General features: G+C 47.4%; 1 protein-coding gene across 7 annotated transcripts in view; it reads right to left on the bottom strand.

Annotated features, from left to right (window-relative positions):
- NTRK3 (neurotrophic receptor tyrosine kinase 3) overlaps nucleotides 1-17,506 on the bottom strand; it is a gene marked incomplete at both ends in the record, with an annotated part of 382,825 nt that overhangs the window by 253,355 nt on the left and 111,964 nt on the right. For all 7 annotated transcript variants that reach the window (XM_079699625.1, XM_079699626.1, XM_079699627.1 and 4 more), the window contains 5 exons: nucleotides 4,653-4,949; nucleotides 5,443-5,584; nucleotides 6,216-6,358; nucleotides 7,147-7,304; nucleotides 16,741-16,809. In XM_079699625.1, coding sequence (XP_079555751.1) covers nucleotides 4,653-4,949; nucleotides 5,443-5,584; nucleotides 6,216-6,358; nucleotides 7,147-7,304; nucleotides 16,741-16,809 — 809 coding nt within the window. The remainder of the gene's footprint in view (nucleotides 1-4,652; nucleotides 4,950-5,442; nucleotides 5,585-6,215; nucleotides 6,359-7,146; nucleotides 7,305-16,740; nucleotides 16,810-17,506) is intronic.

Here is a 17,506-nt window from a genome sequence, read left to right as displayed (position 1 = left end):
TCAGGCCCGCCCCCCTCTTCTAAACTTCAGGTGACCAAACGGCTGATTTGGGAGGAGGATGGAGGCAAGGGGGCCCTAGCCTTGGCTTCAGAGCCTGAGAAAAGAGAGGTGCCAGATCAATTCCTAGTTAACACCAATTTGCATATTTCCCATAAGGCTCTCATTTATTAGAGAATATGCTCACGTCAGCCAAATGTTTTGGCCGAATCTGTAAACCCTGTAATCTCTCAATCAGCCTATGAATGCTTATCTCCTTTGCAAGAGCCTGGAAACATTGACACACCCAGGAAGCACACAAGCCTTGGAACAGCCAGACCTCCTGGGTTCTCTCTAACCTGTGGGAGGACTCAGAACTTCACCCTGGAAAAGGATGGTACCCAAGAGTGGTCCTCACCTCAGCCCGCACCAGCAGGCTGGGAGGACAACCGGACCAGTGTGCCAAGGCAGCATCTGAATCCCAACAGGAACTGGGCATGAAAGCAAGGCACGTGTGTCCTCCAGATCCCCAAAGCCTCAAGAAAAACCCAGTGGGAAAAGCCAGTGGGATCCAGAGAATGGAGAAGAGAGGCAGCAGCTTGCGTCCAGATAGAGAGAGATGCACAGAGACGTGATAAGGAGAAGAGATGCCCTGGCTTCAGGTGTGAGGAGGGAGGGGGGAGCTGCACCAGGCGTCCACATGCTCTGCCCACCCGGCACAGAAGGCCACACGCTGCTGCCGCCTCCTTTCCCCCAGCACTGGCAGGTTGGGACCACATTCTAGTCTCAACAAGTTTGGGGGGGAAAGAAACCAGCCTTGATGCGGCTATGGGCACTGGGGCAATGGTGTCCCCCATGGTTTGTACCCAGGGCCCTGATGGAATTCTGGTTTCTGCTGTCACAAGATCATGATGAAGAGACTTCCCAGTCGGGTAAAAAGAAATGAGAATTCAAGAGTTATGGCAGCTCACTTATTCCTAAACGTTTTGTCAAGTGTTCTCAGATATTTGTTGCACATGTGCAGGCAAACACACACACACACACACACACACACACACACACACACACACACATACCTTGGCAACATTCCTCCTTCTATCACATCATCATCTAAGGATCCCCAACTGGTGACCTTCCAGGTACCACCTTGACCCTAACGTGATCCCCAGCCTCCCCTGACACTCGGATCCCTGAACCCTCACGGTCCCCACTCTTAGGCCCAGATCCCTGGAACACCAGGGACTGGTTCCTACACCAAGGCTGAACTCCAGGCTGAACATTCTAGTGCTTCTTTGGAAATGAGGAAGGAAACACCAACATTTGTATAGCATGTGAAGTTTACAGAAAGCTTTTCCAGAACATTTTCATTTCAATATCCTGCTCTGAAAAAATCCTTCTGATGGAGGCCTCTGCATCTGCAGACGGCTCCACTGAATATATTCAATGCAATCAAAGCTCTCCCGTGGGTCTCCAGCCCATGAACAGTCAGGAAAGGAGACCCTCACCTTCAGATCTCTGTTTTTCCCTCAAAACAAGTCCCTTTTCAGTTGCCCTTGGGTGTTTTTTTTTATATATAATAATAAAAACAAACAGTAATTCTGTGCTTACTCTGTGCCAAGCACTGTGGGAAATATTTTAGGTGGATTAATCCACTATGTGTGAATTAATCTTCACTACAATCTTTGAGGCAGAAGCAGGGGATTGAGTAATTTGCCTCAGATCACAGAGCTGATAAGCAATTGAATGAGAATCTGAATCTTGGCATTGTGACTCCATAACCACTACCCTAGTAAACTACCTGAAGGCTGTCTGTTAGAACTTACCAGCTTGATTAGAGAGTGACGACCAGATCTAGAACTCCTAAACTCAACTCCTAAACTCTCCACCTAGAATCCTAGTCGTAGCCCACAGCTATTGAACCTTCCCTCTGTCCGGACACAGAGCTAAACACTGGGTGGACATCACTTCATTCATCCTCAGGGCAATTTAGGTGGGAGCTCTGGTTATCATTTCCATTTCACAGATGAAGAAACAGAGGCACCGAGCAGTGATCATCCTTCACCTCACGCCAACCATGTGCTAAGCCCCATTCTCGGAGCCAGTAGGGCCACAGAGAGGATAATACCTCCATCTGTCTGATTTCAGAACCCTTGCTCTTAATGTCTATGTTTTGCTGCCTGGGAGCAAGAGGGGTTCAGATGACAAATACAATGTCCCCACACCACAGCAAGAGAAGAGCAGGAGTCCACCGAGAGCCTTTGTATCCAGGCTCAGCAGGTGCGAGGTTTACCGTCCACTCCCCTGGATAATTTACTCTCCTGACGCCTACATATTTTGTCTCTTGACATGACTGGCCCATCTTTTCCCTGTCACTGCTTTTCCATCATCCATTGATTCCTTTACAAACAAGCAAACCTTCGCACAGGATGGCCTGGCAGGGTGTAGATGGGTTTGAGGGACCCACTGCAGGTGAGCTGTTTCCTTTCAAGTTCCTCTGTAACTTCACCCTCCCTCTGGCCTCCTGGGTCTACCAAATGCCACGGCAGGAGACGGCAAATGAGGGAGCGTCTGAATTTTCGGGGGCGGGGGGTCTTGTTAAAATACGGACTGCCAGGCCCCACCCCACAGTTTCTGATTCAGTAGGTTTGGGTGGGGCTCCAGGATTTGAGTTCTAACACCTGCCCAGGTGATGCTGATGTTGCTGGTCTGGAGACCACTCTTTGAGAACCAGTGGCCTGAGGAGAACTGAAAAGGTGACAGGCGTATCCAGAGGTGAAGAGGAGGGGCAGCTGTGTCTCTTGGGGACAGAGGAGGTGCCTGTATGGCTGGAAGGATGCAGAGAACTGCTTCCCTCCCAAGGGGAGGGAGGACAAAGGAAAAGCCGTGGCCAGGACACCCTCTGCACGCAGAAGCCAGGGTGGCTCCCCCTCCCTCCCGAGCACTCCAGGGCTCCCTGCTCTCGCCAGGCCCCAGAAGCTTCCCTTTGGAAACAGAAGCATGACTCTGGCGAGGGCTTCACTCCTCGCCCATCGGGGAGTGTTGACTCTCCTCTTTAAAAACAGATTCCATTCTCTAATCACCAGATGGGCACAAGCAGGGCAAAGGGCCACTCCAGCCCTTTATGCCAACAAAGCCTAGCCTGACTTTGGCCCCGAAAAGCAAAGTATCTCTGCATCTAAAAGCTGCTGCTTCTGCAGTGCAAGCCAGGACTCTTCCAGCTCACGTGTGGCCCACAGTGGGAAGTGTCCTGAGGCCTCTTACTGGGCATACTGGGAATGATGTTGGAAATGTAGGACCATATGGGATGGCCAGGGTCTCAAACATCAGCACGTTCTCAGGCCTCTCCTGAGTGATGGCTCCACCATCCCCTGGCCCTCAGTGGCAAGAATTTAGCTTCCCAGGCAGCCTCATCTCTCCAGAGTTTCTCTCAAAGCCTCTAAAGTTTGAGTTTCCTTGCACTAAGATTAAAAAGGCCTCTTGGAACTGCTACCCTCTGATTATCTGTATGCTGTGAAATCACCTTCACAGAAGCAGATGCTGCACAGTGCTAGTCTTCCAATGCTCCGTGTGTGTGTGTGTGTGTGTGTGTGTGTGTGTGTGTGTGTGTGTGTGTGTGTGTGTGAGAGAGAGAGAGAGAGAGAGAGAGAGAGAGAGAGAGAGAGAGAGACAGAGAGATCGAGATCAGTCTTTACACTCCCCTTTAATCTCATTAGAATGCTGGATTTCCAGGAATTGAAGGCCAAGAGGTCATCTAGCCTGTTCCCAGCAGACATCACCAAGGTCATCAAAGATACATGGCTTCACTGACAGAAACTTATCAGCTACCAAAACCACCCCCAAGAGATGCTGCAACCACTTTCACTAAACTCTTGGGAGTATTTTCTTCTCCTCTAACTTCAGGAAGGTATTTGAAATATTCTAGCCCAGACAGAGAAAGACAGACTCCCCTCCCAAGTATTCAAACAAAGTTCTTTCATCATTTCAATGACCCCGTCCACTAGAATCAGCACCATCCAGGCTGACAGCATCAGGTACCCTCCACCCATCAGCTCACCACGGAGCTAGAGGAAAAGAGCCACAGACCTGGAAACCCAGCCAAGGCCTTATTACTACCCAGCAAGTGGAAAGATTCTGTTCACTTGCCTGTTACATGTGGGGTTGAACCAGATAGACCCTGAAGCCCCTTGTAATGGAAGGTCATCAAACCATCGTTAGGTGCCAAAGCCTGTGATACGTGCTTTGTCTACTTTAAGGTATTTAAAAGTCACGAGATTCTTATGGGAGAAGTACAATCATGCCCATTTCACAGATGAGGGTATTGAGGCAACGATCATGCCCAGAGTCCCCCAACAAAAAAAAAGAATTGGTTCAGATTCTCCGCCATTCTTATCCACCTCTAAAGTCCCCACTTTCTCTACCATAACACCATATGCCCTTATATGTACAGCTGTGTATTTCTGAGGGGGTCTTGGTTTTCACTGTGACTGCTATTGGAAATCAGAGACTTCATCTAGTTTACCCAAAATTCTGGTGATGGCTGAATATGTTCCAGTGTGTGTTTGGTTGTCATTGATGACAGTATTTGTGTTGATGCTGCTTCTCCTCTCAAGCCCCCACTCCCTGTCCCCCTGAGTCTCTGGAGGGGATCAGTCACCCTAGAGCAGCCCTGCCCTCACCTGGAAAGGGCTCCTTGAGGAAGTGGCCATTGATGGTCTGGTTGGCTGTGCCCAGGGGGTTCTTGGCGATGAGGGTATAGTTGCCGTTGTTGTAGTGGGTGGGCTTGTTGAAGAGCAGGCAGCCCTCGGAGACCTCGCCCTCCTGGTAGTACTCCACGTGGATGATCTTGGACTCACGCAGCGGCTGCCCATTGTGCAGCCAGTGCAGTGTGGGCGGCGGGTTGCCGCGCACCACGAACTCGATGCAATGTTCCAGGCGCAGCTCAGGCTCCTCCAGACTCACCACGCGCGGGGGGTCTGCCGGGGAAAGGCCAGCTGACGCCCAGAACACAGAGCCTCCGGTGTCCCAGAACAGCCTTCCAGGAGCTGGGGTGGGCAACCCAATTATTCCCCACCCCGCTTTAAAAAGACCTGAGGGAATCAGAGGTTTCCCCCCCAACACCACCCCCAAAGAGGGGAAGAGATGTCTGTATTGACTCAAGCTTCCTGGATCCACTATAGGTGGAGGGTTCCCTCTCATGACCTTTTAGAGGTTTAGCAAAAGGCAGACTTGGGCCAACTTAGGAGTAAAGTCAGAGCTGAGTTGGAGGTACATCATCTCCTGAGGGACAGGGACATCCTTTCTGGGGTTACTAGCCAAGGACTGACTTGATTTGCTCAGTCCTGTCCCACAGGAGTCTTTCTGCCCCTCCTGGTGGACCAGGCCCATTGAAGCAGCTCTGCCCGGCCCCAGCCTCCTATGCTGAGATCCCCAGGGTCCCAGCCGCCCCCCACAAGGGCATCCGCTCACAGTGGACAGTGAGGGCGACGCTGGCATTGCTCATGCCCACCACGTTCTCTGCAATGCACGTGAGGGTGAAGCCGTTGTCCTCACTCGTCACATTTACCAGCGTCAGGTTGATGGCATGTACATTGGTCCAGTTCAGATTTGTCTAAAAACCCAATAAGAAAAACAATAATCATGTGTATAAAATAAGCTGCAGGGATGTATTGTACAACATGGAGAATAGAGCTAATATTTTATAATAACTAAAAAAATGTTTAAGACTGTACATTTTAAGTTATGTATACTTTACCACAATAAAAATTTAGGAAAAGAAAAAAGAAAAACTAGATGAGGGTACAAAAAAACAACAACAATCAAACAGTTTCTACAAGGGCGGCTCCCCAACCTAACCCCCAAACACCTTTAGGAATCAAAAGGAAAGCTGAGCAATAGGTGAGGGAGGCCTTGCTGGTGAAGGCACATTGACCAAGGGCCAAGCTCTCTACAGTCAAAAGCTCAGGTAACACTCACACTTATCCCATGAGATGAATGGTAGCATTATACCCATTTCACAGATGAGGAAAGTAAGGTACAGAGATGTTTATAGCATGTTCAAGATCAAGTTGGCTAGAAAATGTTGCAGCTGGGTGGAACCCAAGTCTATGTGCTTCTTCCTATAGAAATAGGACCACAAACTTCCCCTCTTCTTCTTCCTTATTCTCATGTCTCTCGCTTCTATTCATGATTTTAGCTCATTAAGACTAAGAGGTGATAGGTCCCAAGCCTCGGACGCCTACCTGGTGGGTGTTGATGGACTGCAGTCCGGTGACTATCCAGTCCACGTCGGGCAGGGGCGATCCAGAGCCATTGCAAGTGATGACAGCATTGTCACCCTCCCGTACGGTCAGGTTGGCATGGCTCACACTGATCTCAGGCAGGTCTGGGAGGGAGGACAAGGTGGGTGAAAAAAATAGGCAAATACTTGCTACCAAAACTTTGTCCACGGGGGCAATGGGGGCACCGCTTGCTTTGTCCAATAATGACTCCACAAAACCTGCCTGACCTCTCAGAAGTCCCCCAGGTCCCAGAAGCTTCACACCACCTCCCAAGCAGATGGTAGAACTCAAGATTTAAGCCCATGCAGTTGGACGTGGTGGTTGGGGAGCGGGGATTGGTGAGGAGGACAGTTGCTGAAGGAATGCAGCTCTAACAATGACATCAAATGACATCTTCCACTTTGGGCACTGGTTCTCAAAACTTTGGTCTGCTTCAGACTCCCATGGGGATCTTGCTAGAAATTCAGATTTCCAAACTCATCCCCAGATATTCTGATCTCTTAAGTCTGTGGATGGACCCAGACATCTGCTTCTCTAAAAGTACCTTAGATGCTCCTGATACAGGAGATCCAGAGACCACACCTGGACATAACACTCCTTCAGGTTTGCTTAACAGGGAACTGACAGAGAGAAAGGACTCTGGTCTAATGACAAAGAGCACACTTAACCCCTTTCTGCATCCCTGGAACCAACCTTCCCACGGCTGGCTCATGAAGGGACAAGAATGAGCAAGGAGGTAAGAGGGGAGCCAGATCTGCACCCAATGCAGAGTTCAAGGCTGGGAGGGCAGTGGGGAAGGAAGGCCCTGGCTATCCCGGCTGATGTGCAGCACCGTCCCTGGTGTCTGAGGGAGGCCCGCGTGGAGCCAGCTGGGACTGGGCAGCTCACTCACCGCACTGGCTGATATTCATGCGGAAAAGTGGGAGCTGGGAGCCGTCGGCACTGATGCAGTAGAGGTTCTGGCTGTTCAGCTTGGCCTCCCCCTGCTCCTGCCACAGCTGCATCCAGCGGATGTCACAGCTGCAGTTGAAGAAGTTCTGCTCCAACCTCCTGTGGGCAAGAAGTGAGGGAAGGGAACCCCTGAACCGAAGGTGGCCCAGCTCCCTCCCAGGGCTGTGAGGCTATGCATGGGCCCCCACCTGCTCCTCAGGGACTAAGGAGAGAAGGGTTTAGCAAGGTCTCCAAAGAAGTAAAAAATACTTACAGAAGTCCATGAATTTATTTAGTTTTTAAACAAATAAACTCATTCCAAAAAAATCCACTCCACTGAACTTACCTGCCAAAGAGACCTTTAAAATACATCGGCTTGGGAAGCTCCTCTTCTCAAAACCCTCCAGTGGCCTCCCAACTCTTTGAAAGTCAAAGTCAAAGGCCTACAGGATCTATACCACCCTCTGTCACCTCTCTGACTTCATCGCCTGCCTCACCCTCTCCTCCTCTTCTTCAGCCACTCTGACCTTGCTGTGTCAACCAGGATGACCTGCATGCTCCTGCCTCAGGGCCTTTGCACTTGTTGTCCTTTCTGCCTACAGAGTTTGGACTCAGAACATACCTGCTAGATCAACTCCCGCCCTTCATGAAGGAATCATATAGCCTTCTCTGACCACTTCTATAGGAAAGCTACCACCAACCCCTGCCCTCACACTGCCCAGTCCCTTGCCTATTTTCTTCTTTCTGGTATTTGTCACTGCCCAGCATCACTTTAAATATTTATTTGCTTCCTTGGAAGTTTGGGGCTGGCAGATGCAAATTAGTATATATAGAACGGAAAAACAAAATAAATCTAAAAATTAAAAAATAAATATTTATTTGCTTGCTTGTTTATTATCTGTCTCCCCAAATAAAAATTAAGTTCCATCAAAGTCAGAGACATTGTCTATTAGGTTCATTGCTATATCCCCAGTACCTATAACTGAGCCTGGCATATAAATACCTGTTGAATGAATAAAAGGAGGGAGGAAGGAAGGAAGGAAGGAAGGGAGGGAGGAAGGGAGGGAGGAAGGGAGGGAGGGAGGGAGGAAGGAAGGGAGGGAGGGAGGGAGGGAGGGAAGAGGAAGAAAGAAGCTATTCTCCCTGGGGAGAAGGTGATTCGCTGTTTCCAATATCTGCTCAAAGCCTATCTTGGGACCAGCTTTATTCCTTCATAAATTCAACAAAATCCTTAATAAGCACCTCATTTATGTCTGGCTGTGGGCTGAGGGCTGCTGAAACAGAAATGAATAATCAGTCCCTGTTTTCCAGGAGCACTCATCTTGGTAAAGAAGACTGTCTGATAGAGGAAGAGTCAAGTTCAAGGCCTTCCTTCTCCACTCATTTTCCTTGTGACTTAGAGGGAGTCACCTCCCCTCTAGAGGGAGTTCTCTCCTTAGGAGGACAATTGAAGGGCATAAGCTGATGTGAAACTCTTAAAGTCAAGGGCACCTGATAAATCTGAATGCCAGGATCACTCAGGGGAACATGATTCTCTTTCTGGACCAGTAAGGGGATGACTCTATTGGTGCCCAGAGGGAGGGCCACTTGGGTAACTGCACTAAGACCCAGGATATTTTTGACAACTGGCAAATTCCAAAGTAGTGAAGCACACATCAGCATTAACCAGCTTTCAGAAAAAAGTGAGGCCCCTGGAAGGGAGGAATCAGTGCTTTCTAGCCAACAGGACAGCACAGGTAGAATGTGCAAACACCCCTGTATGATATCCTCTTAGTCTAAAAGTGCCCATGACTTTGCTCTGCACACCACACTCTTTCAGCAAAGGAGACAAGACCTAACCTTCATCAAGCATTTGCCTCTCACAGCTGCACTCAGAGCCAGCCAGTCTCTCGTCCTCATGCACAAGAGGGACCCCCTCCTACGTTTGGAGAAGTCAAGTCACATGCTCAAGGTCCCTCAGCTGGTATGTGACAAAGCAGGGCTTCAAAGCTTAGCCTGTTGGGCTCCAAAATTCATGCACTTTCCCTGCCATCTATCACGTGCAAGGCATAGCTAGATGGGAGATTCTAGGAGGAGTAAGCAGGATCCCTGAACTTTGGAAGCTCGTGGAGGGAAAGACTAGGGGAAGAGTTAGAGGGATGATGCAGGCTGGATTGTGGAAACAGGAAAGAAAGCTTGTGCTACAGCAGGAGCACCGGGAAATAAAGCTGGAAGGGCAAGTGGAAGCCAGATGGTGGAGGACATTCACTGCCACATCAGGAAGCTTGAAATGCATCCAGGAGGCAGTGGGAACCACCGAGGCCCTTGCAGTTGGAGAATGAAGTGAACAAAACTGTAAGAAGAGTAATCCAGCAATGCTGAACAGGATCAACCAGAGGGGAGGACAGCCGGAGACTGGGACCCCGGTTAGGATGTCTGATAAACACAGGGTCACCGTGTACAGTGCTGAAGTTCATGCATGTCTCAATGCACCCAGCCAAAGGGATGAATGGGGGATGAAATCCAGCCTGCATACCCTTGACCAGACCCGGTACCTGGCACGGGGCTCTATCCACCCAGAAGAGGCATCTTTTCTCATTCACATATAGGTACCATATAGGCTGGCAGGCTCCAGGTCAATGTTCTCCAACTTTCTGGTCTCAGCACTCCTTTTCACTCTTAAAGATGACTGAGGGTCTCAAAGAACTTTTAGGTGGATTATATCTATCACGATTTACCATGTTAGAAATTAAAACTGAGAAAAATTTAAAACACAAGAATGCATTAGCACAAACTCCATCAAGCATCAGAGGAATGATGGTAAAGTATGTCATGTGGCTTCTGGAAAACTCCACTGCCCATGGGAATGAAAAAGGCAAGTAATGTCTCAGGGTTATTATGAAAATAGATTTAACTTCTTGGTCTCCCTGTAAGGGTCTTGGGGATCCCCATGGGACCCTGGACCACCGTGAGAGAACGGCTGCCTAGTTACTAAGAGCCTGGAGTAGAGAGGTAAAAACTGGGGAGAGGGAAGGGGAAGATGGAGCAAACATCGTAAAGGAAGACAAGGTGGTATTTGGCGCTTCCTTGGAGGTAGAAGAAAAGGAAAGAGTAAAAGATGACCCCAAGGTTTTAAGCTCCAGGGGACAGGAAGTCAATGGAAGACAGAAGTATCTTTGGTTGAAAACAGAAGAGAAAAACCAATGGAAAGGAAGAGGGGAAACATATTAGGAATCGGGTCAGGGCAGGGCTGAGGGTGAGGAGGGAAAGGTAAGGTCCTAGAGCAGGCAAGTGACGGATGAGGTCCAGGACCCTTGGAGGGGTTTGCCCTGGGTCAAGGCAGATGCTTCTGCAGCTGAGAAATGAGGGAGAGGAGAGAGAAAAGGTAGACAGGAGAAAATGAGAGAGAAGTCATAAAAATAATTGGATAATAACGTTTGTATTGCATTTACTCTGTGCCCAGCACTATGCTGAAGGCCTTACAGGTCTCACGCCCTCTGACCCTCACAACGAGGAGGAAGCAGGGGAAGGGAACGTCTGAGGGCTTCCTTAGGAAACACAGGAGGTCAAATTCCCTGCCCGGCATTTCTGGGGAAAGGGAGTGGAGCAGTGGTTGGGAGTCAGGCGGTAGGGGCTGTGAGGAGAGGCCTGGCAGCCCTGCTGGAAGAATACTGAGGGTCCAGATGCCGGAACACATGCACACTGAACCAGGTCAGCCTGATTTGTCCCAGTTGCTTACTTGACAAGATGTGGTCATTCATTATTAAGTAGCTGTAAAAATACAAATTACCCACCTGGGTGGAAAATACTAGACAAGTGAGAGTCTTAGCCAGGCTGCTTCAAGCCACATGTGCTTTATTCAGTTCTGCCTCTTGTCTGAGCCCTGCACTACTGCGTATCCCAACATCTCAGGGGTCCCTCAGAAAGGTGGACGGTGCCACAGCGTCCTGAGGCTGGCAGGGGAATCCAGTGAGATATGTGGGGTGTGTCTTAGACCCTGCCAGGCATGGGCACGCTAAAAGCTTGTTTGTTTCCCTCCGTCTTTTTCCTCCAGAAGGCATGCACCATGAGACCTGGTCCTTTCCTCCAACCCAGGGTCTCCTGGAAACTGCAGAAGAACTTTGAGTTCTTCCCCCCATCCCTCTGGACTCTCCTCCTGGACAACAAGACATACATAAGGCAGAAAGCATTTTCAGTCTCAGAACAGATGACCTGGGCATCTCACCGAGCAAATCCACTATCGTCTTCATATCCTGACAAGAGGGGTCAAACAGTGAGGTGGACCAGAAGCAAAGAAGGGCAAGTCCTGGGTCTAAATGATGCTGTCCATTCTCCCATCAAATCAGGTCTGGAGCAGAGGGGTCTTCAGCCAGGGCTTCAGGGGCAGACTCAAGGAGCCTAAAGCAAGCCTTCCCCTGCTCCATCAATAATGCAGGCAGCCCCATGAATAATACAACAGCAGCTGCTTCACAGCAAAGATTACCAACACCCAGCCCTTTCCTCAAGATGGCCCAGGGCCTAATCATAGGGCCCTTGGGGCTTCCCACAGATTAACTCAGCCCCATCCGAGTTTGTGCACAAAGACACTTTGCTGAACAGCCAAGACCAAGACTGAGTGTTTAAAAAACACTGATTCCGCGCTAGTCGTCACTCTGGTTTTCTTCCCTCCTCAGCATCAGGGCTGCCAGTGGCAATCCATGGCCAGGTAGTGAAATATGGGGAAGGGACCCAAATCTGTTGTCACAGAAGAAAACATGCCCAAAGGGCACCTTGGAGATGCCAACAGTCCTGTGGTTAAAAAAATTATCCAAACAAAAGATCTGAGTTGAGCCAGTTGTGTCACCTTGGGCAACTATAGTAGATTGAATAGTGTCTCCCCCGCCCCCCAAAATTCATCAAAGTCCTAAGCCCCAGTAGCTGTGAATGTGACCTTATTTGGAAATAGAGTCTTTGCAGATATAATCAAGTTAAGGATCATGGATGAGATCATTCTGGATTACGGTGGGCCCGAAATCCAATGACTGGTATCCGTATAAGAGAAAAGAGGGAAAAATCAAAGACAAAGAGACAGGGAAGATGGCCATGTGAAGATGGAGGCAGAGACCGAAGTGGTGCTGCCACAAGCCAAGCAACACCAGGAGCCACCGGAAGCTGGAAAAGGCAAGGAAGGATTCTCCCTAGAGCCTTGGAAGAGTGTGTAGTCATCCTGACACCTTGATTTTGGACTTCTGGCCTCCAGAAGAGTGAGAGAATCACTTTCTATTGTTTGAAGCCCCCAGATTTGTGGGAATATGTTAAGGCAGCCCTAGGAAATGAATACAGCAAGTATTCATTCAGCCTGAATTCTCTAAGGCTCTGTTCTAATGTCTGTAAAATGGGGGTAATTGTGCTCAATCTGCCTTCTTCACTGTTACTATGAGGATTAGTGATAATATATGTTAAGGTGCTTTGTGAAGTAAAAGGGGCTATAAAGAGGCCCCAAATTATTATTATAATACCAGTATTATTAACATGATTGTTGAGTGATTTTGCGAGCCGTGGCAAGTGGTCAGGGCCAGGACTGGGGGAAGGAAAGTGACAGGATCAGCACAAACCCATCCCCAAAACTGAGTTAATATTTTACCAAGTCGATTAAATCTGTAAATTATACCAGAGGTAATTATCACTTTGCTTTAAGAAAATGAAATATTCCAATCTATTTTAATCATGTCTGCTCCATGCGTGCGGGGTATTAAGAGAAGCCTGTTCGAGATACACTAATGGTCCTTAGGGTATTTCTGGAGGGTTTCTGTGCTGTGAATTTATATCCTTTGGTGCCTCTTGCCTTTGCCTAAATGGTATCATGGGATTCAGAATCCAAGTTTCTTTTCTTTCCAATTCATTCTTTACCTCTAAGTCAATCTCTTTGATTCTTGCTCAGCTTTCTGGACAGACTATTGCCATTTTCTCGGTAAAGGGAAAACACCATCTTGCCATAAACAGAAACTTCGGAGAGCACTGTGCAACACCAACTCAAATTTCTCCAAACCCGTGCCATTGAAAGAGTGCTGGCTACTCAGGAGGCAGTCTTGAAAGATGCTTCCGGTTCCATCAGTAAGAGAAAAACACAGCCTGGACAGGTGAGAGGCGGGCCAGGTGCCCGGCCAAGACCACACCCTTCATCTCACAAAAGTAAATGAGAAATGAGTGAAGGAAGTCTCTGGCACACAGCAAGGGCTCTGAGATGATAACTTGTTTGGATTTTTTCCCCCTTTGATTCCTCTGAGAAGAGCTGCCATCTTGAGTTCTGGCAGAAGGGGACGCATAGCATGAGGGCTATGGTGCTGAGTTGGGTAAGGAAAGAGCTGGTCTTTGAAAACAATAGACCTGGATGGTGGCAATGCTAATAATCACAATACTAATTCCCATTTACTTGCCATATGATGTTGGACCAGTTATTTCACTTGGCCAAGCCTCCAATCCCTCATTTGTCAAACTGGGTTTAAGCATACCTCCTCTGTGGGATTGTCCCAGGGGTGAGACAGTACATCGTATATATTAGATACTCAATATACACCTCTTTTTTCTCCTTCTCTGCTACTGGAAAAGTTGTAGACACTCAGCCCTTCTGATGGGGAATCCCAACAGCATTAGTTCTTCTGTCAAGGATCAGAGGAGGGGCTGCTTGGGGCAGGCAGAGATCCTCAGTGATGGAATAAAACATGCTAAGAAATTGTTGAATGCCCTAGCTTTCTCCTTCTGTTCCTGCAGAAGGTCGCTCAAAGCCTCACACTTCTGCCCTTGTGATCTTTTGGCTGCCACAGCTCACAGAGCCATCTCCCTCTGGCCTCTCTCCTCCAGGGCCAAAATTCTTTCTTCCTGGAAATACCTGACCCATGCCCACACCCCAGCCCACAGGCTCCACTGGGCAGACCCCAGCAGTCTAGATGGCTCATGGCAGATGGCACCATGTGGACTAATCAGGAAGTCAGACAAGAAAATATGACCCACTCTTCCATTTGCCAGGAACTGGGATTGTTTGGATTTTAATCACAGCCACAGCTAAGAGCCAACACGCAGGCTCTCCAGCCAAAAGATAAATTTTCCACTCTCAACGTTCAATTCTTCCTCAAAAAAATAGACCCTTACCAGGGTGACTGCTCCTTAGAGGCGGGGCTTCTTTATTTTCCAACATAATTTTTTACTTATTTAACAATATGACAGAAATAAAATACTCCGTGGACATGGTGGCTCTCACACACTGACTCACCCTGGAGGGAATGTCTTCATTCCCCCATAAGTCACATCCAGCTCACTGGTGTATTGATTCACAGGCAAAGATGAATGCAGAATCCCATGATCCTCTGGGAGAAATCTGACATTTTCTTTAAATATATATCCACAGAACAACTGTTTCTAAAACTCCACGAAACAGGTCACCGGGGCAGCACGCCATCGATTTCGCAGCCAATGATTTTTTTAGAAGGAGCACTGAACATTTTCGCAATAATTCAGCCAACAGTAGAGCCGGATGTCCCCTGGAGAGATGCTATCCCTGGCCTCCCACAGATGAAGGGTCAGGGGTCCCAGGAGAACTGGATGAAAGACTCCAATTAGCTCCTTTAGGGCAGGGTCCCTGGTCAGTTTTAGAGCAATGTAAGGAATAACTGCAATTGTGCCTTTTTATTGAAAATTACTGTAGAACAGATCCTTGGATTGAAAACAGATTGAGAAAGTTGGGAGATGGCGAAGCATAGTGGTCAAGATCCTGAGTCCACGTGCTACCATTTAGTTAATGGGTGACCTTAACCAAGATACTAAACCTTGCTAAGTACCCCAGTGTCCCCAAATTTGAAGTGACAGTAGCCATTCCGACCTGATAGCATTGTTATAAGGATTAAATAACCTCCGTAACTCGAGAGATTACTTGGCACACTGCCTGGCCCAGAGTAAGATCTCAGAAATCAGTGTTAGTGGTGATCAAAGCAGTCATGTTAATTTACCTCTAACATCTTTTCCACCTACAAAGAAGGGAATGAACACAATGCATCAAGTGTAACAGTTTGACACTGAGATATCTGTGACATTGTCCACTTTTCCAGTTTTTATTTTTTTTATAAAAAAATAAGTACATATGCACCTTTTTCCAAGCTCAGGTAGGAGTTTTATAAAAAAAAATAAGTACATATGCACCTTTTTCCAAGCTCAGGTAGGAGTTTTTATTGGAGTACAGCTGGATGGCAGCCATGTATGACTAAAGAACTCTGATCACTAGAGCTATTGTGCTCATAGCAGAGGAGAAGCCTGGTGGGAGGGGCAAAATCCTAAAGAAGGAAAGCAACCCACAACAGTCTTGTCCTAAACTCTCCAACACTGTCAGAGACCATCTCTGTACTTCCCATCCCTGGAATGGCATTTTTAAGCATCATGTAGGCACTTGGGTCCATGAGGATGAGTAGGGTATGTACAAGACTGTCATGAGATGTAAACATTCCCCTTCCTGACCAACTGGGTCAGAAAAGGTAAGGTTATGACGCATCCTTGAACTCAGGTCTTACCAGGTGGAGGGAGAACAAGTTGAAAGGCCAACAGTATGGGCGGGGATCCAAGGCCATTCACTGCCTCTTGGTAAAGGATAGAAAGCAATCTGCATTCAGTGAATTTGGATCTGAGTCATCAAGTAAAAGGGAAGACACGTGAGCAGTGTCCCTGGAACCCTGACTCCCTAACTCTATCCATGCCTCAATTCCTTTTCAATTTATTCCTTGATTTGTCCCCTCAACATAATATGCCATCCTTCATGCACAGAGATGACCCTGATGACTCACACATCAACATGACTTATTTTTTCCAGCAGTGGTCACGAGTTTTCATTCATCCATCCAATGTGTGTTTGTGCAAAATGGCTGGCTGGGGTAGGAGTACATTGATCAGCCTCAGAATGCAGCAAATCTAAGCAGTCCACAAGCAGACTGAATAAATATATGGGCTTATTCCCTCCAGGATGTCCATACTCAAGCCAAGTAGGCTGACAGAAGATCACGAGAAGTGGAAAATACATGCAATCTGAAATCAAAGGCCTGGGTTCAAGTCCTGGTTCTGCCAGTCCCTAGAAATGTGATTTTCGTTGTGTTTCACATGCCTTTCTGGAGCTCAGAACCCTCACCTGAAAGTGTAGAGATACCTTTTATACGGGAGGTATAATAATACCTACCTCCCATGACATGTGATGATAAATCAAAGGTCATGTAAATGAAAGCACACCTAATAATCTATTTATATATTGAAAATGTTATTATAACTTGATAAATTATCTTTATTATTATAAATATATATAAATATAAATGTTATTACTAACTACCAACAGATCACAAAACTAGGTCCTGCTAAGAGATGAGATTCCTATCTTCTGAAATATATTGCACCCAGAAGGAGCATCAGAAATCAAGGGATAGGGTGGCTCACTCTCACTGAACATGGTACACCCACATAATCCAACCCAAGGAGCCCCTTCAGGTGTACTCCCAGCTTCAGGTGGCTCCACCCAACCTTTGACCACCACTCCACGGACTGGGACAGTCTTCAAAACTGAACTTACAATTCCCGAAGACTCAGCGTCTGGAAGAGCTGCCATGAGAGTGTGGTGAGCCGGTTACTCGACAGGTTTCTGCAAGATTGACAAATAAAGAGGAAATTAAAGGAGAATCTGGCATGTCATGCTCTCCGTAGTAAGCGTGGTCATCTCATGGGAGCCTGGCTTTGTTGTTCTTCTCCACTGCTCCCTTCGGCTAACAGTACATCTGACAGTTAGTCGAGGCTACAGATCATGTCTGGAGAGGATGCTGAGACCTTTTAAAAGGCAAGGTTTTACAAATCAAATGAAATAAATAAATAAATAAATATTTCTTGGTCATTCTCCCACATGCTCTCACCACAATAAAATTTTCGAGAGCCTTTTTAAATCCACCCTTCTACAGGAGGACAGAGAACTCTCAGAGTATAAGGTATACAAACCAGGAAGCATTCTTTTTTTTAAGTAGAGTTGTTTTACAATGTTGTGTTAATTTCTGCTGTACAGCAAAGTGATTCAGTTATACATATATATATATATATTCTTTTTCATATTCTTCTCCATTATGGTTTATTATAGGATACTGAATATAGTTCCCTGTGCTATACAGTAGGACCTTGTTGCTTATCTATTTTATATATAGTAGTTTGTATCTGCTAACCCCAAGCTCTTAATTTATCCCTCCCCCTTTTTTTTTAGCTACTGAGGTATAACTGACTTATCAAAAAAGTTGTACATATTTAATGTATATGTCTTGATGAGTTTGAAGATAATATACATTCGTGAAATGGTT

The sequence above is a fragment of the Hyperoodon ampullatus genome (assembly GCF_949752795.1).
Source record: "Hyperoodon ampullatus genome assembly, chromosome: 3".
Classification (NCBI taxonomy): domain Eukaryota; kingdom Metazoa; phylum Chordata; class Mammalia; order Artiodactyla; family Ziphiidae; genus Hyperoodon; species Hyperoodon ampullatus.
This window is presented reverse-complemented; position numbering and strand designations above follow the sequence as displayed.